Source organism: Choloepus didactylus, chromosome 22 (assembly GCF_015220235.1).
Source record: "Choloepus didactylus isolate mChoDid1 chromosome 22, mChoDid1.pri, whole genome shotgun sequence".
Lineage (NCBI taxonomy): Eukaryota > Metazoa > Chordata > Mammalia > Pilosa > Megalonychidae > Choloepus > Choloepus didactylus.
Genome location: NC_051328.1, coordinates 39,904,397 through 39,930,609, shown reverse-complemented (window position 1 = coordinate 39,930,609; position 26,213 = coordinate 39,904,397). Strand labels below are relative to the sequence as shown.

General features: G+C 49.3%; 1 protein-coding gene across 1 annotated transcript in view; it reads right to left on the bottom strand.

Annotated features, from left to right (window-relative positions):
• CRISPLD2 (cysteine rich secretory protein LCCL domain containing 2) overlaps positions 1-26,213 on the bottom strand; it is a 76,011-nt gene that overhangs the window by 4,893 nt on the left and 44,905 nt on the right. The window contains exons 9-14 of the mRNA XM_037816503.1: positions 23,658-23,724; positions 23,083-23,213; positions 21,523-21,566; positions 19,549-19,621; positions 16,745-16,820; positions 9,215-9,348 (exon numbers count right to left, since the gene is read on the bottom strand). Coding sequence (XP_037672431.1) covers positions 9,215-9,348; positions 16,745-16,820; positions 19,549-19,621; positions 21,523-21,566; positions 23,083-23,213; positions 23,658-23,724 — 525 coding nt within the window. The remainder of the gene's footprint in view (positions 1-9,214; positions 9,349-16,744; positions 16,821-19,548; positions 19,622-21,522; positions 21,567-23,082; positions 23,214-23,657; positions 23,725-26,213) is intronic.

Genomic DNA, 26,213 nt, shown 5'->3' with positions numbered 1-26,213 from the left:
GGCATGGTGCTTTCCGGACATCAAAGAAGGCATTCAGAAAGTACAGCTAGAATCATTCTTTTCAAATCAAAATTAAGTTCACAAAGAATAACCAGATCTGCACTTTTTATTTTTTGAATAGGTAATCCTTGCACATTGCTCTAAATCGTAAAGCTACAGAAGGTGGTAGTGGGAGCTCCTCTGCCCGTCCCTGCCTTTCCCACCTAGTTCTCCTCACCAGAGATACTATAGGTCCATGTAAATAATTAAATTAAAATTTAATAATTAAATTAAAAAAATAATCTTTTTCCTCCCACCCATTTTTCACAGAAGTACTGCATACCCACTACTCCACATTTTGCTTTTTTCTCTTAATAATATATCTTGGAATTTGTTTCCTTTCTTCATTCTTTTTATTCAGCTGCATAGTATTCCATCCTATTAAAATACTATAATTTATCTAACTGGTTCTTTATTGATGGATATTTAGTTGTTTCATTTGCAAAAATGCTACAGAGAAAACCTTGTCCACAGGACTTTTCTCATACATGTGAGAGTACCTGTGCATCAGTTTCTAAAAGTGGATTTGCAGGACCAAAGGATATATGCATTTGTAATTTTGACAGCTTGCCAGATTGCCCCCCATAAAAGTTATACCAATGGATACCCCCATCCACAACGTATAAAACTGCCTGTTTCCCCACATGCTTGCCAGCAGCATGTGTTATCCAGTTCTTTGTTTTTAGTTTATTTAAGGTAGAAAATGGCATCCCAGTATAGTCCTAATTTTCATTTTTCTTATTATGAATGAATGTGCGCACAAGTTTAACAGCCCAGCCATGGTTTCCAGGCACCATTTCCTTTAGGGTCCGCTCCTCCCCCCGGACGACAGGGCCCCAGATTGGAAAGCCTGGACTAGACGGATGACCGAACCCTCCCCGGCTGCTTGGTGAGACTGGCAGTCCTCTGACAGCAGGCTGCTTGGAATTCCTGGTTGTTTTTCTCCCTTTCCCCATGGCAGCTTCATGCTTTTGGCTACCCTGGAATTGAACTTTTGAAACGTATCAGATGGGAGCACACAGAGAGATGGAGCCATGAAGCACAGACAAGAGCCAAGACACAAGCACAAGCCTTGGTCAGCAGCTTCTCAGGGGGCCAAGAAGTGGGGAGACAGTGTCTGTCCTCGGGGCTGCAAGATTTCCCTGCACTCTCTGCCCAAGTGAATAGACTGGGGGAACCTCCCAGAGCCACAAGGTGCCCTGCTCCTCCTCATGGTGGGCACAGCCTGGGGAAATTACCAGTTTTGTGGCTTCTCCGAGTAACCACTGGGCTGGAGATTCTGGAGATGGCACTGGGGGTTTTGCCATCCCCCGGGGCCTCGGACCACCCAGGAACCAGGGGGTCACTGAGTTCATCATCCAGATGTGGGGGCCACCACCCCAAGGCACCTGGGCATCTTGCCTGGACCTACCAAGCACCCCCAATAAACAACCTGTCCACCTGGGGGACCAGAGCCGTCCCCACTGAACTGGGTGAGGCTTTCTTAACACACCAGTGACCGACAATGCCCAGGGTGTGGACGGGTCACTGTCACTGCCTCAGATGAAGAACTTCCCCAGGGTTGTGCAGCTCAAAAAAGCCTTCAGAGGCCCCCAGTTTGTTCACTCCTTATTCAGCTCCAGTTATATACCAGGCAAGCTGACAATTGTGTAGTTTTGATTAAAAAAAAAAAAAAAGAGGTATGATTTGATGAATTATAAAATAATCTTCTCACCTTCCTTTTTCCAAATCTTGCCCTCCAACATTCTTTTTGGATTAGTTATCATTTCCAGACAAGTCTGATAGACGTGTAAATTGGCATAGCATTTCTGGACAATTTTCATAAAAGACAATGAAAAATTTTTAGAAAGGGAATTGAGTAATTTTCTGGAGGCTACTGAACACTTTTCAAAATCCTTCAACTAGTGCCGAGCCTTTGACTTGGCAATTTCTTCTGTCATTCAACCACCGTTTACTGGGCACGAGCTGCGTGCCAGGCACTGGGTGCAGTGTGGGAACTTGGGGCTAACGGACGGAAGGGGTCCTGGCCCTCGCGGAGCTCGCAGCCTGGCAGTGGGGGGAGAAGCTAACCCAGGGTGGTGGGGCGGCTTCCGGGAGGAGGCGCCTTTGGATTGGGGGCAGGAGCAGCTACCTGGGGAAGGCAGCATTTGCATCTGGATCTGAGTGACCAGGGGCCCAGCCCCAACCCCGGGGCGAGAAGGAACAGAAAGGGCCCGTGAGGCGGAAGTGAGGAAAGGAGGATGGGAAGAGGGGGTGTCGGACCGGGTGGCTGCGCGAGGTGGGGAGGGCGGGTTTTATTCATAGTGCAACGGAAAGCCATGGAGGGGGGGCTCTAAACAGGAGAGAGACATACTGTACGTTGCATAAAAAGATCACTTTGGCATCTGTGGCTTTTCTACAAAAAGGAATTTAGTTAAAGGCCTTGTCAAAAGGTGCACAAGCTTGTGCAAAGATGTTCATTGCAGTGTTGTTTATGACACTAAAAGCAAAACAATCTGGAGGTCACTCAACTGGGTAACGAAATGATGGTCTGTCCGTACAATGGAAAGCCACGTGGCCATTAAAGCGATGGTGTAGATATATCGGAAATGACTGGGAAAGACGGTCACAACCTGTTGCTGACAAAAAGCAATAAATAAAATACAAACAGTATGAGCCCATTTTTGTTAAATTAAAAAAAAGTGTGTTTGTGTGTAAACACAGAAAAAAATCTGGAAGGAAACATACCAGAGTGTTTATAGTGATTGTTTCCAGGTGGGGACTTCTGAGTGATATTAATTTTTAAAAAATATTTTCACTGTTTCTTTGAAGCTAATTTTTTTTTTTTTAATGAGGAAGAAAGGAAGGAAAAAGACATAGAAAGAAAGGGAAGGAAGGAAAGAAGGAAGGAAGGAAGGAAGGAGGGGATGGGAGGGGAGGGAAGGGAAGGGAGAGAAACCAACACCGGCACGTGCCTGGAGGCTGGGAGCAGCCCGGCTGACTCCGCCCGGGGATTGCTGACCGGTTTGAGCTGCGCTGTGACACGGGGCTCTGGGAAATGACGAGTGTCCACAGCCTCGGGCACCAACACGCACCCTGTGCCCTTCTCTGCCCGGCACGCACGGTACCACCTGCAAACACTGCCTCATTCGCTAAAGCTCTTCTCCCGCTCTGCCTTGCAGCCGCCCCAGGAGATGCGCAAGGATCTCCCCACTTACGGGTGAGGAAACCAGGCTCAGAGAGGTGGGGGGGCAGCCCCACCCACACACCAGGTGGGGTGCAGCTGGGACATGTGCGTGGGTAGGTCCTTTCCTAACCATCACCCTAAGTGGTCCCACTGTGGGCGCGCTGCCCCTGGGGGTGAAGCCGGCCTCCCCAGAGCACGGCGGGGAGCTCACATACAGCTCCCCAGGAGGCAGTGGTTGCAGATCCAAGAAGCACCCCAAACTAAGGCAGCATCCTGGAGGCGAGGCTCCCACCCTCCCCTGGGGCTCACCCCTTCCCTCGGGGCTCCAGGAGCGCCCCAGCTGGGCAGCCCGAAGAGGCCCCGAGATGGCTGCGAGCCCACAGGGCCTCCCACTTTCAGGGAGATAACTGCAGTGCCAGAGGGGCCACCCCTGAACCATTATGACCTTGGGCATGTCTCTGGCCCACTCTGTGCCTCGGTTTCCCCACCTGCATATAGGGTCCAGTCCTGACAATTCTCCAGTGTCCTCTTTCTACCCCAGGTTGACCTCACACTCCCAGCCCAGGTCTAGCCTGCCCCCATCTCGGGGGACACTGTTGTCTTGGGGTCCTGTGCCAGCTCCTCAGAGCCCAGGGAACCACCCATGAGCTCTCTAAAGAGATCCTGGGCAAACACGGGCCCCCCTCGCCCCGGCCGGCTGGATGGCAGCAAACTGCTCTTCACTCCCTTTGGTGGCCTTGAAACTATTCGAGGGGAAGAGCTGGCCCCTGGCACCACGGACACAGACGGGACAGAGGGGAGTGGGGGCAGCGCTTTTGCCAGCAGCCGGCCCTGTTCTGGGAAGACAAGGGGTTTCCCACGAGTTGCTGGTTCTTCCTTTGGAGCCATGGGGTTCAGTGTTAAAACAGCAGAAGAGGGACACCTGTGTACTCCTCTGGCTTTTTAAAAAGTGCAATTTATTTTGTATTATATATAATATATTAAAAATATGTTATACATACACATGTCTATCTATATATCCTTTTTTAAAAAGGGACTCCAACCCTATTCTCCCAGACTTGCAGGAAAATTCACGAGTCAAACATGGGTTCAGATCTCAGCTCTAGGACCTTGGGCAGGTTACTCCATTTCTCTGAGCCTTAGTTTCCACATCTGTAAAATGGGCTAATAAAAGTACCCATTCTTTAGGGACTCTGTGAAAAGGAAATGGGCTTATTTAGGGAAAGCCTCTGGCTCATACCCGGCACCCCGTGGGGCGAGTCCTCAGCTGTGAACGCTGCACTACCTTGGGTTTACACCCCAGACATTTAACACACATTTTCTCTGAGCCTCATTTCCCTCATCAGGAAAACAGATGAAAACCCTCTTCCGACACCAGCCCGAGACCAGCACATGGTGGGCGTGCACCGATGAAGACTTATCCTCTCGAAAGCCCAGGCCCTGGGGAACCGCCAAACCTCTTAATCTTAGCTCATGAAATATGCAATATTTCTCAAGGCAACAAAAGGTTGCAGAACAATGTGTGTGATGTGGGCTCCGTTTTGATTTGTGTGTCTGTGTGTGCACAGGAAGAGAAAGCCTAAAAAGTGCAAAAGAGCAATTAACAGAGATTATTTTGGGGCAGTACAAGGGGCGCCCACAGGGAGCTCTTTTGCTTTCTCCTCTCTAGTCTTATTATTTAAATGATGAGTATATATATTTTTAATAAGGAGTATTTTTAAGATTAGAAGCAAGTGTAACTTGGCACCAGCAGGCAGTGCAGGGGAAGGTGTCCGTGCCCCCCACACAGCGATTTGTCTGGGGTGAGGAAGTGTCAAGCACGGACACCAGGGCAGATGAACTGGGTTCAAGTCCCAGCACTGTGCCTTGCTGGCTGGGTGACCTGGAGCAAGTCCCATGACCTCTCTGTGCCTCCCTTTCCCCACCGCTCAACCCTCTCCTCCTGGGGCTGCTGTGGGGATCAGATGGGCCAACGTGCGTACAGATCTTGGAACAGTGGGGAGCGGGTGGGGGGAAGGGGCTGGCCACTCCCTATCGGTGTTTTCTCCTCACTGGGGAGGGAACATGGCACCCCAGCCTTAGGTCAGCCCAGCTTGGGGGAGAGGGCAGAGCTCATTAGATCTGGAAATAAGAACACAGTCGCATCTGCTGCTCGGAGTCCCAGATGCGTGGGGAGTGTTCAGACAGCCAACCCCTGCTGTTCCCAGAGCCGGGCTGTCCACCGAGATACCCACCAGCCCCTGTGGCAAATGGGCACTCGGAATGTGGCTTGTCCCCACTGAGATGTGCTGTGAGTGTAAAATACACCCTGAGCGCCAATATTTCATTAAACAAATGTAAAATTCTCATTAATAGTTTTTCTACTGATTATATTTGAAAATGCCAATAGTTTGATTATATTGGGTTAAATAACATATTCCAAAATTTCCTTTCTGTCTCTTTGTACTTTGACTACTGGAAGTTTCAGAATTCCATGTGTGGCTCACAGTATATTTCTATTGAGGACAGGGATTTTTGTCTCTTCTGTTCCCTGCGGGGTCCCTGGTAACTAGGACAGTGCCCTAAATGTTAGTTGAATGAACGTATTACCCAGGTGAAAGCCACCCAGATATGTCTGTAAATAGACAATATTTTTAAAAACCGAGTGACCAGAATATTATCTGTCACTGTTGGTCTATTTCTCAATCTCCTTAAGAAATCTGTCTTTAAAAATGGTCCTAAGAAAAAAAGCCCTTAACTGATTTTCACCCAGATGTCCAGCTCTTTCCTGATAATATTTAGACAAACCCTGGTCCCAGCATGCAAGCCTCTTCCCAATATGTTATCCTCCCTCTGCTGTCCTTGGTGGGCGGGAGAGAGACGTGGAGCCTGCTCTCTTATGTTGCCCCCATTCTGCGTGGCCACCTCTCAAAACTGTCAGGAAATCCTCTTCCTGAAAAAGATTGTTGCTAAACTTTGAAAGCAGAACCAGCTTTTGGCCTGTGTGCTAAGAATTCTGTTCAGGAGGTGTATTTGTTTGTTTGATTAAAGGATTTCCTAGATTTAAAATGCAGTTTGCCATGAACTGGTTATGGTGAGCCTGGCGCCCACATCTCCCTCGGGGCAGACTGTCCATTCTAGGGTCCCAGCTTCCATTTGGGACAGACCACCCTCTGGTCCCAGGACTCGGCTCCCCAGTGGGAAGAGGCTACGGGGGAACTTCTCACCCTAGGGCTTTGCACAGAGAGCCTCAGCAGGGAGCTGTCCCATCTCTACAAGCCATGCCACCAAGCTCATTCCTGACTCGATGCTCTCCCAGTTCCCTGCACCTTCTCTCCACCACAGTGACCCTGTGTGCCCTGCTAGGGGTGTCGTCATTTCTGCATCGTCTGCCCCCCTCTAGATGGTAAGAGATCTGGCCGTTTCATTCCCTGCTGGCCCCCTGGGGTCCAGCTCATCGAAAGGGTCCACTAAGTTTATGGGTGTGCAAGGAGGAAGGAATGACTTCCTGCAAGAGGTTTCATCTCCTGTCTTGACAGGTCATTCATTTAGCCCATTTCTTGTGATTGAGTCACTTGACCCTATGTGAAAGGAACCTCAGCTTCCTGATGTCTGAAACAGAAGCTCTAACATAGCAGGCAGGGCACCAGATTTCATCGGACATGCACCCTGAGCCACCGAGCAACCCATTTCATAGAGGAATAACCGAGGCGCAGAGCGTTCAGGCCTGCCCAAGCTCACGCAGGGCGGACGGTGGAGCAGCGACCTGGAGCCCGCCCAGCCTGTGTGGGCCTCAGTGTGTGGGGAGGGGACTTGGTCCGTGCTCCCTGGACTTCATCACTCTGTCCCGAGGGTCCCAGCACAGGGCCTGGCACGTGGAAGGTGCTGGGCAAATACTTGGTAAACTAATGACTCCTAACAAGGTGCCACAATTCTATACTGTGCAGTATGGAGCCCCTCGTATCGTCCTGCTGGGCCACCCCCCGAGTCTCTGGTTCTGGGGGTCTGGGGCGGGGTGGGGGAATCTGCATCTCTTTCAAGTTCCCGGGTGATTCAGAGGCTGCTGGCCAGGGACCCCACTTTGGGAGCCGTGGCCTCACCAGCCCCCAGGAGGCAGGTACTGGCATATGGGGTTTCGCCTTTATATTGAGGACACGGAGGCACAGAAAGAAGGACAAACTCGTCCACGTGTCATCGCAGATCCCACCCCACGGGACTCGGGAAGGACGAGCCCAGGAGGAAGGGAAGCTGAGCTCCGACTCTGGGGGCACAAGGGAAAAGTCACTCAATCTTTTCTAAATTACGCAGCAGGCATTTGAGGCTGCCTGGAAAGCACACTCAACACTTGGAAAGACGAGGCCACGGGGTCCCCGGTGATGGTGGGGAGAAGCCACCTCGGGGACCCCCTCTCAGGTCCCCGCCCTCCCCAGACCCCCACCTGGGACGGCCACCCAGTGAAGTCCCTGCCCCCAGCCCCCAGCGGGCAGCAAGGCCGGCAGGAGAACAAAGCTGGGCCCGGCAAACTTCCCAGGAAGGCTGTTTTCCTCTTTCACTCATAAATGGGCATCCCGGGATTTCTTTCTGGCTTGGCCAGAAAATTCCACTGATCAGCTGCTCCATTTCCCTCCCATTAAATCAGTGGAATTTCCCTTCATTAAGCTTCTCCACAGTTTGTAGGACAACGCAAAGTTGTGAACTGGAGCTGTAAAATGTGAGGCCACCTTGGAGTTCCTGGGAAGGGGCCCTGGGCAGAAGGAAATGCGTCTGGCATGTCTCAGTGTCTCAGTTCTCCCCTCAGTGTCACCCCTGGTGGCTGGGAAAACGTGTGGGGGGACGGGGGGGGGCACGTCCTGCAGGGGGCTCTCGAAGCTTCCCCCTCTGGGGCCTGGGTCACCTGATAGTCTCGGTTTAATATCCCTTTTCTTAAAAGAGGGCCAGCAGATGCAGAATCTTCAGTCCCACCCCCACCTGGCTCTGCCCCCGGGCGGAGAGAAACCATCCCCATTTCACACACAGGGCACCGAGGCTCAGGCAGGCCTGGGTCTTCGTGGGGGTCACAGACGGGGTCTTTGGACTCCAGGGTCTGTGAGTTTTTGCTCCTGTGCACGGCAGGGACGCGTGTGAGAATGGACTGCAGCCTGAACCAGGGCTGGGCCTCTTTCCGAAGAACATTCTGGAAAGGCATACTCAAAACCTTTACCTAAAAATTCCACTTCTAGGGATTTAAGGAAACAATCACGGGCATTGTGCAAAGGATGCTGTAAATGGCGATGTTTACCCACAAATGATGGAAAAAGACCTAAATGTCCAGCAATTAAGTGAAGTACAGAACATTCCTTTGGTGCAATTCTGCGCAGTTATTATAAATAATATTAGTAGAATTAACAGCGGGGGGAGACCTTTATGACCCCTTAAGTGAAAATGGAGAGGAATAAACAGCCTGCACTGAGCGCTCGCTGCTGAAGGCCAGGTGAGCATTACCCAGTCAATCTTCCCAACGCCCCAGACGGCAGGACTTTTATTGTGCCCACATCACAGATGAGGAAACTGAGGCTCAGAGAAATCAGGGAAGTTGCTCAAGGTTACAGAGCTGGTAAGAAGTGGAGCCTATGTCTGTTGGACTCCTAACACTCTGCTCTTATTCATATAGTAACTATAATTTGATCCCATTTGCTTTTATTTTAAAAATGCACACACACATAGAAATAGAAATAAGAATGGAAGGAGCCACACCAAAAATCCAGTAGTAATTCCCCCGGATGATGAATTATGGATGACCATATTTCTTTGTGCTTACCTACTGTTGCAAATTTTCGACAAAAACATGCATTAATAAAGAAAAAAGCTCTTATTTAGGAAAAAGAAACGATGAGAAGAGGAAAGCACAGGCTGGACCTGGGTGTCTGGCTAAGAATTACTGCCAGGCTCCCTGAGAGTTTTCCTGTAAAGGAAAATGTCACAGGTGCTTCCCCCAGTTCCCGAGCCCACAGCACCGGCCTCGGATGCCCGGAGATGGACGGGCCATCCTACCTCTCTGACTGCACGCCGTTCCTGAGCGAGCCCACGTAGCTCTTCTTCTTGTCGACGGGCATCACGTCCACGTAGCCCCCACGCTCGTCCCCGACGACCCCTGCGTGCACGGCCGTCCTGCAGATGCTGGAGGTCTGAAAGAGCGGGGAGAGCGGGGGTCTGGGTGGGTTCGAGTTCCTGGCTCAAGCCCTCCCGGAATCAACTGTCACTCGGCCGCCTGGTCCGTGGGGGGGCTGACCACGTCCGGGCTGGGAAATAACCATCGCTACCTTCCTAACTCCTTGCGGTCCCTCAGAAGGACCTGGCATCATTCATTCATTCATTCATTCATTTGACAGTATTTTCTGGGTATCTACCATGTCCCTGGTGCTGTACTGGGCACTAGGGGATTCTGCAGAGGAGAAAACAAAGACCCCGTCCCTCATGGAGTTCAGTGAGACAGTCACGTAGACAAACGGACAAATGAGGTGGCTTCCACTGCTGATAAATGCTACTAGGAAAATAAAACCAGATTGTGACATTAAATGGCTGGGTAGAGGGGCTATGGCATCTGAGCTTAGATCTGCAAGACCAAAAGGAACCAGCCACACCAGGGGCCACGTCTAGGCAGAGCATCCCAGGCAGAAGGAAAACTAGTGCAAAGGCCCTGGGGCAGGAAAGAGCTTGTCATGTCCAAAGAAGAGAGGGAGGGCAGGGTGGCTGGAGAGCCGTGAGCAAGGAGGGGCACGGCGGAAGAGGTGGGCCGGGGCCAAGCGTGGGGGGCGGTGTGTGCCACGGGGGCAACTGTATTTCAAGCGTCAAGGGAACTGCTGGGATTTAAGCAGGGGCAGGAGGTGTTGTTTTTTGTAGTCATTGAGAAGTCTACTTCCTGGCTAAGAAAACCCTCTTGGGGTCTTAACTTATCCCATAGGAAGATGCACTTCAGGTTGGGGCATCTGAGAATATCGAATGGACATTTCCTGAAGTGAAGCAGGTGTTTGCTGCAGATTGCACGTGACCTGCTGAGTTAGAATGTCCCGAGACAAGGCCCCGGTGGCTGTGGGAAACTCTCGGGCTAGACCTCCTGAGTGGTCCTTTCCCAGCATCCTCTCAGCCGGCCTCTGCTAAAATCCAACGTCATCCTTGGCTGCGAGCCTCGATCCTCTCAGCACCTCAGACGCACCTGCAGAATCTACCTGATGACACACCAGGGCCCCTTGGGGTGAAGTCTGAGAATCAGTATTTTTGAAACACTCCTCGGGGGATTCTCAGGTGCAGCTGGAGTGGCATACATTTCAGGGGCGAGCAGTCTTCTTCACAGTGAGCTAATGTCGATTCTGGGCTTATAAACCCAGGCCCTGTGCAAAACTGCCTTGCACAACTTATCTCATAGATTCTTCAGATGAGGTGGCGACTCCAGTTATCCTCATTTACAGAAAGCACATGCTCAGAGAGGCTCGGTGATTTTGCCAAGGCCACACCGCAGTTAATGGCCAAGCAGAGGCTTGACCAGAAGTCCAGCTGAGGGCAAAGCCTCACCGTCCATTCTCGTCCCCAGAATCTGTGCACTCTGCCTCACATGGCCACAGGGACTTTGCAGATGGGATTAAGTAAGTTTTGAGAAGGGAGCTCGTCCTGGATTTTCTGGGTGGTCCAATGTCATCACAAGGATCTTTATAAGTGGAAGAGGGAGGCAGAAGAGATCAGAGTGAGGCATGGGGAACACTCAGCCAGCCTTGGCTGGCTTTGAAGATGGAGGAGGGGTCCACGAGCCAAGGAATACAGGTGGTCTCTGGAGGCTGGAAAAGGCCAGGAGCAAATTCTCCCTCAAGCCTCCAGAGAGAACCAGCCCTGCTGACACTTCAATTTTAGCCCAGGGAGACCCGTGTGGGACTTCGGACCCCCAAGACTGTGATATGACAGCTTTGTGTTGTTTCAAGCCACCAAGTTTGTGGCAATTTGTTACAGCAATAGGAAACGGTTTCATAACAATGTTCCATCCAGTGGGTGGGTCCTGTGAATTAGATAACTGGTCTCTAAGTAATAGGATTTATTTGATCCCTTAAATTTGAGACTTGAAATTATCCAGGAAATAGAATCACAAGAACTGCCCCACTGACATTTGGACCACAGGCTCGACTGAGCCCACTGTTCCAACTGGAGAGTCTAGTTCTGCAACCTGCCAGTTTAGGAGGGAAAAGGCAAACCCGTTGTCTACAGAACAGGAGGACTAGATCCAATCCTGCTTTTCTTCACAATCTGGTGATTTGACTGTTGGTTCAAGGGCCTTCATCATGGCAGGAGGGCTCAGGCCACCGGGCGCTGGGCCAGGGGTCGGGGAAGTGACGGACAGGGACCGATGACTCGTGCTTTCCACCGTTCTCCTTTGGGCAGGGGTACCAGGGAGGACAGAGGCCACAGTTGGCGATGTCCCGAGTTTGACAGCTTAGGTCTCATCAGGACAACTGACCATTCAGTGAGAGGGCAGGACCAGTTTTGTTCATCTCTAGACCCCTTGGCACTGTGCCTGGGACTCAGGAATGTCTGTGGGTTGAGTCCAGGGTGTCCCAGTGGGCTGGTCAACCCCACCTGCGGGTCCTTTGTGAGGAGATCGAGAGGGAGCTAAGAGGTCCCCCATAGCTCGGGGAGGAATGTCCAGAAGCAATGAGCATACGGAATCTAGTGACCAGTGGCCGGTTCGGTCAGCAGCCACGGCCACTGACTTCTTCGTTTCTGTATCCTTTCCCATCCTAGCCCACCTGTGGGCCCCTGAAGCAATTCTAACGCCAAAGAACGCTGGTGCCTCGGGATCTACAGAGACAGGACACTCTGTCTGGAGGCTGACCTTGAACTGCCCTTGAACATAACAGCAACGCATCTAGAAGGTTCCTGACACCAGCCCCGAGTGGATAGACTGAGACAGGCTCTTGGAAAACAGAGTTGAAGTATCGGTTGAAGAAGGCAAGTGTTATTTCCTGAGCCTGCAGCCTGTTCCGAAACGACAGCATTCCTTCTCCAGGGGTCTGCCCTTCAGTCCATCAGCTACCTCCTCAGCCTTCCGAACCAAGTCGGTCCAGGGAGGAGCCACTGGTTATGACGAGAAGACCCCACCTGCCTGCCTCCTGCCTGGGAAGTTGATGTTGCTCTGAAGAAGGTAGAGAACTATAGAGGCAACACGTAAATTCATATTAAAACTAGACAATTGGATTTCTTGCTTTCCACAACCGATTTACTGAATAACAAAAGGACAGTTTTTTAAGCCCACTCTAGAGCATCTTGTCTTCTTCAATAACAAGACTGAATGGACGAGGACAGGGCTCCTTAGCCTGAAGTCTGAAGTGTGGGGCCTTCGAGAACTTTCCCGGCTTTAATGCTGAAAGGCTTGCATCACGAGAAACCCCTGGCCCCGGGCAAGCCAGGACGGATGGTTAGTCACCCTGTCTGTACAAAGAAGCATTTTTTTTCCTGGAAAAAGGATTCATGACTTTCTGATTCTTGAAGGGGTTTGTGCCCCTGGAAGGTTAAGCGTTAAGAAGTAATGGATCTGCCCCCATCTCAGAGAAGCGTTTCAGAAATTCCTCTAAAGTCGCTGCTGGTGGGGGCAGTTTCGTCAATGGGCACAAACACGCCTACTGCTCTGTGGGCAAGGCTGGGGATGAGGGGTCCCCGGGTCGAGAGCTGCCAAGAGGGGATGTGCTTCTGTTTCACCCTCTGGGTCAGTCCTTTGCCTACCGTCCCTGCAGGACTTCTGGGACATCCGTGAAACAGGAGTTTTCCGTGATAACATCACACCACGGGCTGAGTATGAAATCCTCACCACAACAGGCTCTTTCTCATGCAATAGGGCCGGGTTATCAAAACACGGTAAATATTTCCTTCCTCTTCCTCCCTTCCCTCCCGCCACACCTCTCCATTCCCCCAGCTTCCGGATAAGGTACAATTTGTCCGTTCCTTTTCTCAGGGCCTGACGCAGTGAGATAATCAAATATTTATAAACAGAGCAGTGCCAGCCCGGGACGTGTCCTCAGAGGAGCCTGGAGACCAGTGCTGCCTCCACCAGTGGCCGGCTGCGGGACCTTGGACGACCCGGCTTACTCACCTGCACTCCCCGGCCCCCCCAGCCTATTTTCTCAGTAGAAAGTGGAGAGCATCGCAGCACCATTTGGAGCACTCACCATCCCAAGCCCTGTTCTGTTTCTTATGCAATCTAGGAACCCCACAAGGTAGATATTATCACTGGTCTCTCTTAACAGATGGGCAAACCGAGGTCCAGGGAGGCTAAATGACGGCCAAACTCACTCAGCAGGTGAACACCAGGCAGGGTGCTCTCGGGGCCGGCAATCTAGGGTAATGTACAGTGGATAGTGAGGGTGGAGCCCTCAAGGGCTACTTGAAGGTTAAAGGAGAGGAAGGGCTTAACACAGGCTGGCACACAGTAAGTGCTCAGTAAATGTTACTTAATAACACAGACACCTCCTCCAAAAAGCATTGTCACTGTTGTCACCATCACCACTGTCAAAATATTCTCAAGGGACCTTCGTCTCTAACTCAGTGGTCCTCGAGGACTGCCCTCCGACTGGCAGCATCGGCACCACTGGGAACGTAGGAGAAACGTGAATTACGCAGCCCTACCCCCGGCCTACGGAATCACACATGCTGCACTTGGGGCCGGGAATCTGTGTGAACAGGCCCTCCAGGGGATGCACGCCCCAGAGTGAGAACCCAGCCAACCCCCAAGACAGCCAGGCAGGACAGGCGAGAAAAGGGGAAGAGAGAGGAAAGGCTTGCCCCGTGCCCCACAGCTGGTAAATGTTGTGGCTGGGGCTTAAACCCGGGTCTCCTGACCCAGGCTGTGCTTGGTTGCTTGGTCAGCCACACTGCCAGTTTGAATGTATTATGTTCCCCCAAACGCCATTATCTTTGATGTAATCTTGTGTGGGCAGACCTATCAGTGTTAATTAGATTGTAATTCTTTCAGCATTTTCATGGAGATGCGCCCCACCCAACTGTGGGTGATGACTCTGATTGGATAATTTCCATGGAGGTGTTGGCCCACCCACTTAGGGTGGGTCTGAATTAAATTACTGGAGCACTCTATAAGATCAGACAGAAGGAGCAAGCTGCTACAGCCAAGAGGGACACTTTGAAGAAAGCACAGGAGCTGCAGATGAGAGACATTTTGAAGACAGCCGTTGAAAGCAGACTCTTGCTCCGGAGAAGCTTAGAGAGGACAAATACCCCAAGCGCAACTCAGAGTGACATTTTTGAGGAACTGCAGCCTAGAGAGGAACGTCCTGGGAGAAAGCCATTTTGAAACCAGAACTTTGGAGCAGACACCACTCATGTGCCTTCCCAGCTAACAGAGGTTTTTTGGACACTGTTGGCCATCCTCCAGAGAAGGTACTTGATTGCTGATGTGTTACCTTGGACACTTTATAGCCTTAAGACTGTAACTGTGTAACCAAATAAACTGCCTTTTATAAAAGCCAATCCATCTCTGGTGTTTTGCATTCCAGCATCATTAGCAAACTAGAACACACATCTTCACACGCTTCTACCTGCAGCTGACTGTTTGGTCCCTGCATTCTGGTGCATTCCTGGTGAAAAGGCAGGAACTGGGGGCACCCATGAGCCCTTCCAAGATCTGGAGACTACTCTCCCCAAATAAATCTCTTTGCAAAACAGGCATTTTCTAAAAGGCATTGCCATTGCCCAGAACACAGAGTGAACTAGAAACTAAGGCCAAAAAAAGAACCTCTGAAATGAAGGTGGCTTCCTTCCTTTCTCTTTATTTCTTTTCCTTCTCCTTCTCTTTCCCCTCCTCCACCTCCTTCTCCTTTTGGAAGAGCTGTGTAAGCACTGAATACTGTCGTATCTTCGTTTATTTATTCCTTCAACATTAATTGGCAATTACTGTATATCAATCCTTATCTGAGCACTCTGGTTGCAAAAGCTCAAAACCCCAGGGAACAAGTCAGTTGAAGATCCCATGCAGGTTTTCACCCACACGCCTGTTTGTATCAGTGTAATTGTGAGTGCAGGTACAATGGAGTAGGGAAAGAACAGAGCCTGAGGCCAGACACACCTGAATTTGAACCTGACCTCTGCCATGTACTGGTGGTATGATTTTGGGCAGGTTATTTTGAGCCTCAGTTTTCTCCTCTGTAAATGGGGATAATGATAGAAAGAGACGGTGTTTTTAAAGAACCTAAAACATAGTAGGTGTTGAATAAAAGGTAGTTTTTTTAATTATTCCTAAGTTTTCATCAAGTTCTCCTTTCAATTCCACCCTTTTTTGTTTTTTTAACTTTATATATTTACCTGCTATATTGTTTGGTGCATACAGGTTTGATTTTTGTATCTTTTTCATAAATAGTACCTTTTATAACATTGCATAATTAATTGTTTTATCCCATTCAGTGCATTTTAACTTTAAATTCTACTTTATTAGATTGTAATATTGACACTCCTGCTTTGTTTGTATTTGGCTACAATTGCTTCACTTATCCCTTTACTTTTAAATCATTTTAGTCACATTCTCCATGTAAACATTTAGTGTAACAATTGATATATATTGCTTTACCTCTTCTTTAAACTTTTAGGACTTTTGGCTGAACAGTCATCAAGAAGGAAAAAAGACTCATTTAAAGAGGAAAGAAAAGAAGGAAAAAAAAAAAAGGGTTATCCAAGAAGGCTGCTTTGGCCCTACAGAAGTCAGTGAACTCTGTGAGCCACGTTTACAAGAAACCCAAACAAATGAAGGCAGATGGAGGCAAAGACAGCTGTGGTGGGTCAGAGAGAACCATAAAAATAAAGATGAGAAAAGGCTGAGAAAAATGTCAGTGGCAATGAATGATGCTGATCTAATCATGAGCTTCTAGACCCAGAAAGTTCCCCAGACTAGACAATCCCAGCTTTGGAGCATTCCAAAGAGAGGTGAATGACTTGGCACAATCACACAGCCTGTTGTCAGAGCCACGAACATATTCACGGCTTCTGGATAACATTCCCAAACTCTGGGAACCTTGAGGGGACGGACTGTGCTTTGGAGGAGTCACTTAAGAAAAGACAGACTAAAACTTCCCCATTAAAGTTAGGAGGAAAAAAAGGAAGAACAGACACTAATAGAATATGAAGGATTGTTAACAGGTAGTAAATTAGGAATAATCTCTATTTTCTTCTGCATACTTTTGGCCAGGTGTGTTGATAGCCAAAACCAAATATAGCAGGCAGACTGGACTAGTATCCATGAATGCATCAGGAAAGATTATTAACTGTCTGAGAACATGAAGTATGTAGGCTCTGAAACTGTAAATGCATGTCAATGGGAAAGCAGGATTCAACTTTCAAAACCGGGAATCGGGTTGGGTAAGATAAGGCATTTGCATACATAGACATGGGTAAGTGGAAGACCCAATACCTCTGACAGTGGAAATGAGTGACCTAAATTCAGCTAGAGGGCCTGGAATGAGATCTCAGAGCTCTGGAACATGGTTTCTGAGGTCTGAACAGGCTTTGAGAGCTAGTCCCTGAACACGCCAGCATACTCACGTCTGCGTAGATGTTGGTTCCAAACACGGGAGCCCAGTAGTCTGGCTCATCTTTGCAGTGCGCTGGGCAGTGAACTCTGGGAAACAAGAAGCATTCATGCAATGGTTATGACCAGCAGAAAACAAAAATCCTTGAGAAGAAGCTGGCTCTCTTTATCTGAATTTCAGGATCTAAGTACTAGGAAAGGAAACTAACATACAGTTTTATTCTAAAAGAAAAAAATATTTATCTCCCACTCTAGTGGTAAAGATATTTTTCCTCTTCTTAAACAATGCCTATGGAAGTTTAAAAACCCATCACACACACACACACACACACACACACACACACACACACACACACAAAGGTAAAAGGGACTAAGAATCTAAGAGATGACAGCATGGAATTGTGAAAGGCTGTGTCTCCTGTTCTTGGGTGTCGGCCAGTTCACACCGTGGGTACATTATGGAGATTGTAATCAATAGACTTTTTTTAAGGCCGTTTCCCTGTGTGGGGAAAGAAGGGGTGGAGGGGCCTCACCTTGGTGAGTCACAGAATATTCCAGGGAGGGGACCCCTGATAAGCTGAGGGAGAGCTGTCAGATCACCACAGCCCTGCCAACTAACCACACGGGGGATGAGGACAGCACCTCAAACTGGAAATGGGTGGCTCCTAGAAGGTTTAAGAGATTCAAATCAGGAAAAAAACACACGCTTTACTCAAGAAAAGGTCTTTTGTGTTTATCTGGAACAGCACACCATGGGCTGGGGCCCAGGGACCAGGAAACCAAAATGGCGGCCGGCGGCCATCTGGCCCTGAGCAGGCAGATTCTCGGAGGGGAGAAGGACAGGCAAAGGGACTGAGAAGCCGTAACCATCCCGTGGTGGGCAAGGGGGGAGGAGAGAAAAGAGTGTTCGTTGTGCATGTGGGCGACTTTTTAAAAAGGTGAATTTGGGGGGCTAGGAATGTTCCTTCCTACTTCTGGAGTGGTAGCTCAGAAACTTATATTTTGGACACTTATACCATGTTGTTTTTCTTTTCATTTGCTCATGTCTTCCAAAATTACTTCCTTCTGCTTCTCTTTATATTCAGGAAAATCACTAAAAGGTTTTTACCCCCACTTGAGGGTTTGGGGGGGTCAGCGTCGCTGAGCAGGAGGCAGAGGAAGCCAGTGGAAAGCTCTGGAAGGAAGCCCATCCTCCCTCGATTGGGCTTCCTCCCGGAGTTTAGACCTCTGCTGGGACCCTGGGGTCTCCGTCCACTGTCCAGAGGCTCGACCGTTCCCTGGGGGGATCCAGAAGCCTCCAGGCTCACGGGCGGCCACAGTCCCCAGCCTCAGAGCTGGCTGTCTCCATCCTCAGAGCCCCCCAGGGCAGGTGCCAGGGAACTCCCACCACATTCCTAACTTCCCAGTGGAGGTAAGTCAGAATGCTTGATTTGTTCAAAAGGCAGCTTTGCTTAGGATGTATTTTCTGAAGGCTGAGAATTTCTGTGCGATAAGTGGGTAATTCCAAAGGACTTAACGACCTGTTCAATCAAAGGAAGCTCCTTCGCCAATTCAAACAAGAATGTTCTATTTTGCCCCTCTGCAAAGTGATCTAAGAGGTACTTTAGAGACAAATGTCAGCAGGCTTCCTTCTTTATGCTAGGATGCATCATCCTCCAAGAATCAGCCAACTGAGAAGGTCTTGCCAGACGCACATAAAACCTAATCCTTGGATACACGAATTGCGGTACATCCAAAGAATGGAATTCTAGTCAGACACACAGAGAATAAACTACTGGTCCGCTCGACAACAAGATGAATCTCAAAAGTAATATGCCGAACAGAAGAAGCCAGACACAAAAATCTCCATACTGTGACGGCTCCATTTATGTGACATTCTAGAAAAGGCACAGTTACAGTGACAGGACACAGATCAGTGGTTTCCAGGGGCTGTGGCTGGGGGCAGAGAGAGAGACTGACAATAAGGAAAACTTCTGGGGTGACAAAAACATTCTAGGCCATGATTTCTGGAAGTTACGTGGCTGTACACATTTGTCAAACACACCGAATTGTGTACTTATAACTGGTGAATTCTATCATGTGCAAACTGTTCTTTGATAAAGCTGATTATCAACAATGACATAAAACTATTGCTGAGTGACCCACAGACAACATTACAGTTCCAGTACAAGGAATAATACGCTGACTTAAAGTGGGGGGGGGGGGAGCCAGACTCAGCTCCCAGAGTCTTTAAAACTGATCTAAGCGAGCAAGAATGACACATCTCGAGGTCTGAGGGGCTGGAGGAGCTTAGAGGCAAATGAAGTCTATATAAGTAAAAACGTCTGCTCCAGGGAAGCACAGCAATTTCATGTGGGACAAAATCATTTTCTCACTTAAGTTCTCTCAGCAAGGTTCTGGGTCCTAGCTGCCCACTGGAGTCACCTAGAAGCTTCTAGAGAATACTGATGCTCCTGCCTGAGTCCCACCCCCAGAGACTCAGATTTAATTGTTCTGGGCAGAGGCTCTAGGAATTTTTTTTTTAATGCTCCCCAGGTGATTCCCACACGCTGGTCTAAAGAAAAGGTGCAGTGGGTCCTTGCATTTGAGCACGAGGCGGTCGTCTTCTGGGGTATGCGCACTTGGGGGCCACAACCCAGAACACGGCTGTGCCTGCTCTGCCACGAGATGACACCCCCAACCCAGCCCAGCACCTACTTCTCTTGGCTGGGGTGAGAAACCAGGTCCCACTGCGGGGCCTGGAGGGCAGGCAGTGACCCTTGCAGAGAGCCCGAGCCCACCCAGCTCTTGGCCGTGGTGCCCCCAGCCCCTGCCTTACCTCGGGCAGTGAGTCCCCGGCTTTTCAAATGGACAGAGTTGAGCCACGGTGGTGTAGCAATCCAGGTCCTGCACTGGGGACAGGAACGGGAGAGGGTCAGGTGCCCAGCACACTCAGGTCTCAGGCTACCCACCTGTGCAATGGGCCACTAGGCCACGGGCTCCTTTGGGGTTCCCGGGGCCATTGCACAAAGCTGGGGCTCGAGTCCTGCAGGCAACAAGGGCCAGTGCACCTAGGAACTCACTGAGGGCCACTCAGGTCACAAGAAAAACCCACGACCTAAGGTCAAGGTTGTCTCCACTGGACAACAGAACTTACAGAAGTTTCCACTTGAACAAGGCTTTCTGATGTCAAGCCTGTCCCCTACTTTATCCATTCGATCCTCATGAGCTTTATTCTAATAATACAGATGAGGACACTGAGGCTCAGAGGAGCTGAGAGAACCCCTCGAGACTTCACAGCACACGGGTGAGATTCCAGTTTTGGGTTCCTGCCTGGGACTCTGTCCATCATGCCACGTACCACTTGCTTCCACTCGCTATCAGTTCATCCCTGCTGAGGGCAGGGGACTCCTCTCTCCAAGGTGGTAAACCGATGTAAGGAAGCAGTTTCATTACTGGCACTTGTGGTCACCGACAGCATCTCCTCCCTAGTCCGGGGGCTGGCAAACTCTTTCTCAATAAGCCAGCGAGTAAACGTTTTCGGCTTTGTGGGCTACATGGCTTCTGTCGTGACTACTCAACTCTGCCGATGCAGCACAAAACAGCCGCAGGTGATGCATAAATGAGTGAGCACGGCTGGGTTCCCAAGAAACTTTATCTATAAAAGCAGGCGGCAGACCGGACTTGGCCCACTGGTCATCATTTGCCAACCCTGGTCCAGTCCTAGCACTCGGCCAGGTGCTGGATCTATGCAGCAATCCAACAAAGGGGACTGGTTTAATACATCTATACAATGGAATCCTGTAGAGATCATTTAAATTACATTTTAGAAGACCATTTAAAGGCACAGAAGTATATTCCTGACACATTGTTATTTGGTGAAGAAATCAGGTTACAAAACTGTGTTCATACAGTAATTCCATTTCAATTTTTTAAAAGCGTATCAAGTAAATGCTACTAACTTATATACTCTTAATACATAGAAAAATACCTGTAGGATAGCCACCAAATATTCACAGTGGTGATCTCTGCATGATAAAATTTAAGTTGTCTTTTTTTTTTTTTTTCGCTTCTCTGTATTTTTAAAATTATCTGGAATAAACAGGTATTATTTTTGTCATAAGAAAAGAAAGCCCTACAAATGTTCATAAAGATATCCAGCCAGATATTCCTGTATGCAGGGGCAAATGCCAGGACTTGCTTTCCCAAAGGAAAGGGATGGTCAGTGGTGAAGGCCCAGGGACGGGGGCTGGGACGGGGCCTCTGCTTCCCTGTGGGTCCCAGAAAGCCCTGCCCCCACTTCCCCTACAGCCCACACTGCACCGCCAGATAATCACACCGTACGCAATACAAAAGCGAGGCCAGGGAGGGCAAATACGGGCCAGCCCACCCTGTGTTTCCCTCTCTTGCAAGGCAGACATGACTAATCCATCAAGCCCTGCTTTCTTCCACTGAGCCCAGACTGAGCCTCAGACTCCTTCTCAACACAACGCTCCAGGCAACAACAACGGCTGGGAGTAATGGACACTCCTGATGCAGCCTAGGAACCACGTGAGATGCAAGGGCAGGATTTCCCCAGCCCAGGCTTCAAGTTCAGCCATCCAGGGCCAAGACCAAGTTCAGATACGTTCAGAAACTAGTTAAGGAGACACCTCCCCAGGACCCTCTCAGCAAAGCCTCCCCTTTCCAATGCTGAGAGTGGCAGCCCCAGCAGGTGTGATAACACTAACTCAACAGCTAAAGGGGATGGAATTTCCAGGGAGAGCCAAGATAGTCCCTGTATTATGGTCACAAAAAAGACCAGCCAACTTACCTTTTACTTCTGACACCGTGAATGAGCTGGAAGATTTGTATTTGCTGTAAAACAAAAATTAGAGACCAGTAATCACAAACAGAATGGCTTCTAAATGGGTGCACCTGCTCCTATACTTATTTTATTCACAGGCTCAACTTTCCGTTTTCCTGGTTGTTTCCCATCAGCCTGAACGCTCGTAGAACACAGACCCCCTGGATTTCACGATGGGAAGAGCCCCCATCTCCTCCAGGTTGGCTGTTGGAGGAGAACAGAAGTGCCTCCAGCACGAATCCCCAGCCAGTGCAGACGTCAGGCCTCGGCCGGCGCCTCTTGTACTTATTAGGCTTTCATGGCCAGTGTGGAAGCCACACACCTGATGTCTCAGGGCGTACTTTTGTTGCTTTCATTTAGGCTCCCTCGCTCCTTGTTAGCTGACACCCCTCCCCACAGTCCATCGCTAAAGCAGAAGGGGGTACACTGCAGCATCCACCAAACAGCAGGGCATTCTTGAAGGGGAATCAAGAAGCTAGTTTTTGAAAAGTTCTGAGTGACCTTGAGATTCGGACAACAGCATTTGTTCAGGGCTTTCCTTGTACCAGACCCTGGGAGGGGCACTTTACGTGGGGCAGGTGAGTCAGTGGGGGCTGGGGGTGTCTCCCTGAACTTCCCTTGTAGGTGTATCTCCCAGGGAGAAAGCATATCCTAGGAAAAAGTTCTGTCGGCAGAACTCGGGCCCAGGCACGGACAATCAGAGACGTGGCCAGCCTTGGGGAGCTGGGGCGGGGTCCCCGGCTGCTGTGCCAGGCACTAGTTTCTGAATGGGGGAAGGGGCTCCTGGGTGGGGTGTGGGGAGCATCCCAAGGGCTCTGTTCTAGCCACTGGGGAAGTGTTTCCATTTTTTTAGCAGTGAGCTCGCTCTCCTGGTGCAGACCAGCTGGAGGTCGACAGATGAGGGTGCTGCCACGCAGGAGAGAGAAGCGACTGGGCTGAGGCCATGTGTCTGGTAAGTGGTGGAGCCTGGTTTGTCTGACCCCACAGCCCCCAGGGCTCCCACCAGTCCCCAGACGCCCCACTCCTCTGATCCCACAGACAAACCAAGACGTGAGCTCTCAAGAGGCTGGGACCCCCCCAGGCTCTCTGTGGCCTCGCCTACCACAACCCCATAAGTCAGAAACACCCGGGAGCTCTGTCCTGTCATCCACCACACGTGAAAAACATTATCTTGCGAGAAAAGCAAGTGTGTTTAAAAAATGAAAAGTCTTATTCTCCAGGAAGTTAGAAAGCGTGCTGGTGGGGAATTAGCTTAGACAGCCATGGAGAGCAGTCAACAGTTAGGTGAAGAATGATTGGGGACTAGGAAGGTAGAAAAAGCAGGATTCTCAACCAGACGAAAAATACACACGCAGGAAGGGAAAAAAACCCTGCTAGAATGAAAAATGCCAAATTACCCACAGGGGCAATTTCTGAGTTACAGAATTATGGGTATGTTTGTTTTTTTCCCTGTACTTTTCAAAGTTTCAACAATACTGAACAACCAGAGAAAAGCATCGTAAGTGGCCCTGAGAACAGAATAGTCACCTCAGGGAGTCCACGCCGTGCCGCTCGGACTTCACGAAGAAGGGCACCCTGCCGTTCCTGGTGACGTCGACCAGCCCCCCTCTGTCGTCGATGACCCCGTAGTGGATGGCGGCCCGGCAAATGCTGGACGACTGCGGGGTGGGGCGCAAGAGACCGTGCGGTCGGAATTAATCCTCGCCGGCGAGGCCTCCCCGAGACACTCGAGATGTCTGTCTCCAACCCGCTCGAAGCCAGGGCCGGGCGCAGGCACCCCATCCCTGCTCTCCCCTCCGTCGATAACCACGTCTTTGTGCTGGGGGTGGCTTATCTCCAGGAACCCATCGGGGAGGCTTTACAAACGAGGGCCCGCGACAACCGGCCCTTTCTCCCCGGGCAGTGGAGCCCATCAGCCCTGGTCTCCCCGACGCGCCGGGAGTTTGAGCCCAGTAACTCCACGGTGCGGATCAGCTCTGCAAATGTGAGGTTTCGCCAGGAAGCAGAGAGAAAATCTTCTCATGTGAAAACCACTGACCTTTTTAAAAAACACGCTACAGGACCCCACACAAGCCGTTTAAAGAAATACAGGCAGTACTCACGCTCTCATAAAAGAGAGTTCCGAAGATTTTTGCCTTGTTGTTCAAACAGCCTGCCGGACACTGATACCTGAGGGAGAAGAAATAAAATAATTTTCAGAGGTAAATGTGCTGATGAAATTGCACAACGAATTTATCTGGCTTTAAATATAGAATTTATCTGATTAAATATAGAAATGCTTCATTCACTTAGATGAATAAGCTGTAATTTTTCCAGGTCCAGATTGAAGTTTATATTCACATGAACACGATTACAAATTCCACTCGCCCTTCTTTAAGACTATTTTCACGTACTTAAGACTGGCATTTAAGGCCAAGACATGAAAAAACAGGCAATTCACAGAAGAAATACAGCTTCAAACACACACACACACACACACACACACACACATCAGTCAAATAACATTTATTGAAGAAGTGCCACTTAAAAGGAGAGGCATTTTCTATCTATCAAATTGCAAGGATTTTTTAATAGGATAAAACTCAGTGACGATGTACGTCTTTCTTTCCTAAGGCTGCCGGCACAAAGTACCACAAATTAGGGGACTTAAAAATTTGTTGCCTTAAAATTCTGGGAGCAATGAACTTGAAATCAAGCTGTCAGCAAAGCCGTGCTCTCTCTGAGACCTGTCGGGAGCACCCGCCTCCTGGCCTCCCCAGCTCCTGGTGTCGGCTGCCGTCTCCGCTGTCCTTGGCTTGTAGCCACGTTGCTCCCAGCTGTCTCCATCTCCGCAGGTCCTCCTCCCCGTGGGCCTCTTGGTCCAACATTTCCCCTTCTTCTCAGGACTCCAGCCACTTTGGGTTAGGACCCACCCGGCTCCAGCGTGGTCCCAACTTGTCACATCCACAAAGACCCTATTTCCAAATAAGGTCACTCCACGGGCCCGGGGGTTAGGACTTGAGCAGATCCTCTTGGGGACACAATTTAATCCATTGGGTTCACGCACTAAAGGATACTTCTCGCATACTGCTTGCGGGAGTATAATTACTCTAACCTTTCCAGAGGGCCTTACAACTCTTTAATTTCTCGTATAGGTGTATATCCCAAGTAAGAAGTCAGAAGGGCTGATTGCCACGATGCAGCACTGTTTATAACTGAAATACTAGAAATAAGTCAAAAGCAACAGCCAAATAGACTTCTGGTTAGCCACATGTCAGAGGATTACACAGCCACTGAAAATGAAGTTTTGGAGGAATATTTATTGATGTTGGAAAACATTAAGTGAAAACAATACAAACAAAATTGCATAAGTAGTATTAGCCTAATGAAAGCACAGAAAAAAGACTGGTAGGAATATATCAACTGGCTACCAACACTGATTATGGGACACATTTTTTCATATATATATTTCTTGTTGTTATTGTTTTTCCCTGAATTTCTTACAACAAACAAGAACACCTTTTAAAATCAGAAAGAAGACCCAGTAAATATTATTTTTGAAATAGCACCATGTACAGACACCTCACATGCCAGACGGTGGGGCAGCTTCTGTGGAGATCTGACACGCCCGTGTTTGCAGGTAGGGGGGTGGGGTGAACTGCAGCTCTGGACTGTGGGGTCTCTGAAGGTCTCCGTGTGGATGAACCCCTGCCTTCTCCTTGCCTGGGGAGGGTCTCACTGCTGTCTGATGAGAGACGGTCGCCAGCCCATGTTACTTTTTTTCCAAGTGCTCAGGACTAACATTCTCAAGATGAGCTTGGAGTACAAAGAGACAGAGCATCACAAAAGGGCAACCCTTGAACTCTCCAAAAAATCACAGACTTGTTCATTTGCAGAATGGACACCTCCCAGAAGCTGCCTGCTTTTTTTTTTTTTTAATTCAGTTTTATTGAAAATATATGCACATACCATACAATCATCCATGGTATACAATCAACTGTTCACAGTACCATCATATAGTTATGCATTCATCACCACTATCTATTTCTGAACATTTTCCTTACATCAGAAAGAATCAGAATAAGAATAAAAAATAAAAGTAAAAAAAGAACACCTAAACCATCCCCCCATCCCACCCTATTTGTCATTTAGTTTTTGTCCCCTTTTTCCTACTTATCCATCCATACACTAGATAAAGGGAGTGTGATCCACAAGGTTTTCACAATCACACTGTCACCCCTTGTAAGCTACGTTATTATTCAATCGTCTTCAGGAGTCCAGACTACTGGGTTGGAGTTTGGTAGTTTCAGCTATTTACTTCTAGCTATTCTAATACATTAAAACCTAAGAGGTGTTATCTATATAGTGCATAAGAATGTCCACCAGAGTGACCTCTCGACTCCATTTGAAATCTCTCAGCCACTGAAACTATTTTGTCTCATTTTGCATCCCCCTTTTGGTCAAGAAGATACTCTCAGTCCCACGATGACGGGGAGATTCCAGATTCATCCCCGGAAGTCATATCCCACGTTGCCAGGGAGATTTACACCCCTGGGAGTCAGGTCCCACGTAGGGGGGAGGGCAGTGAGTTCACCTGCCGAGGTGGCTCAGTTAGAGAGAGAGAGGGCCACATCTGAGCAACAAAGAGGTACACAGGGGGAGACTCTTAGGCACAATTA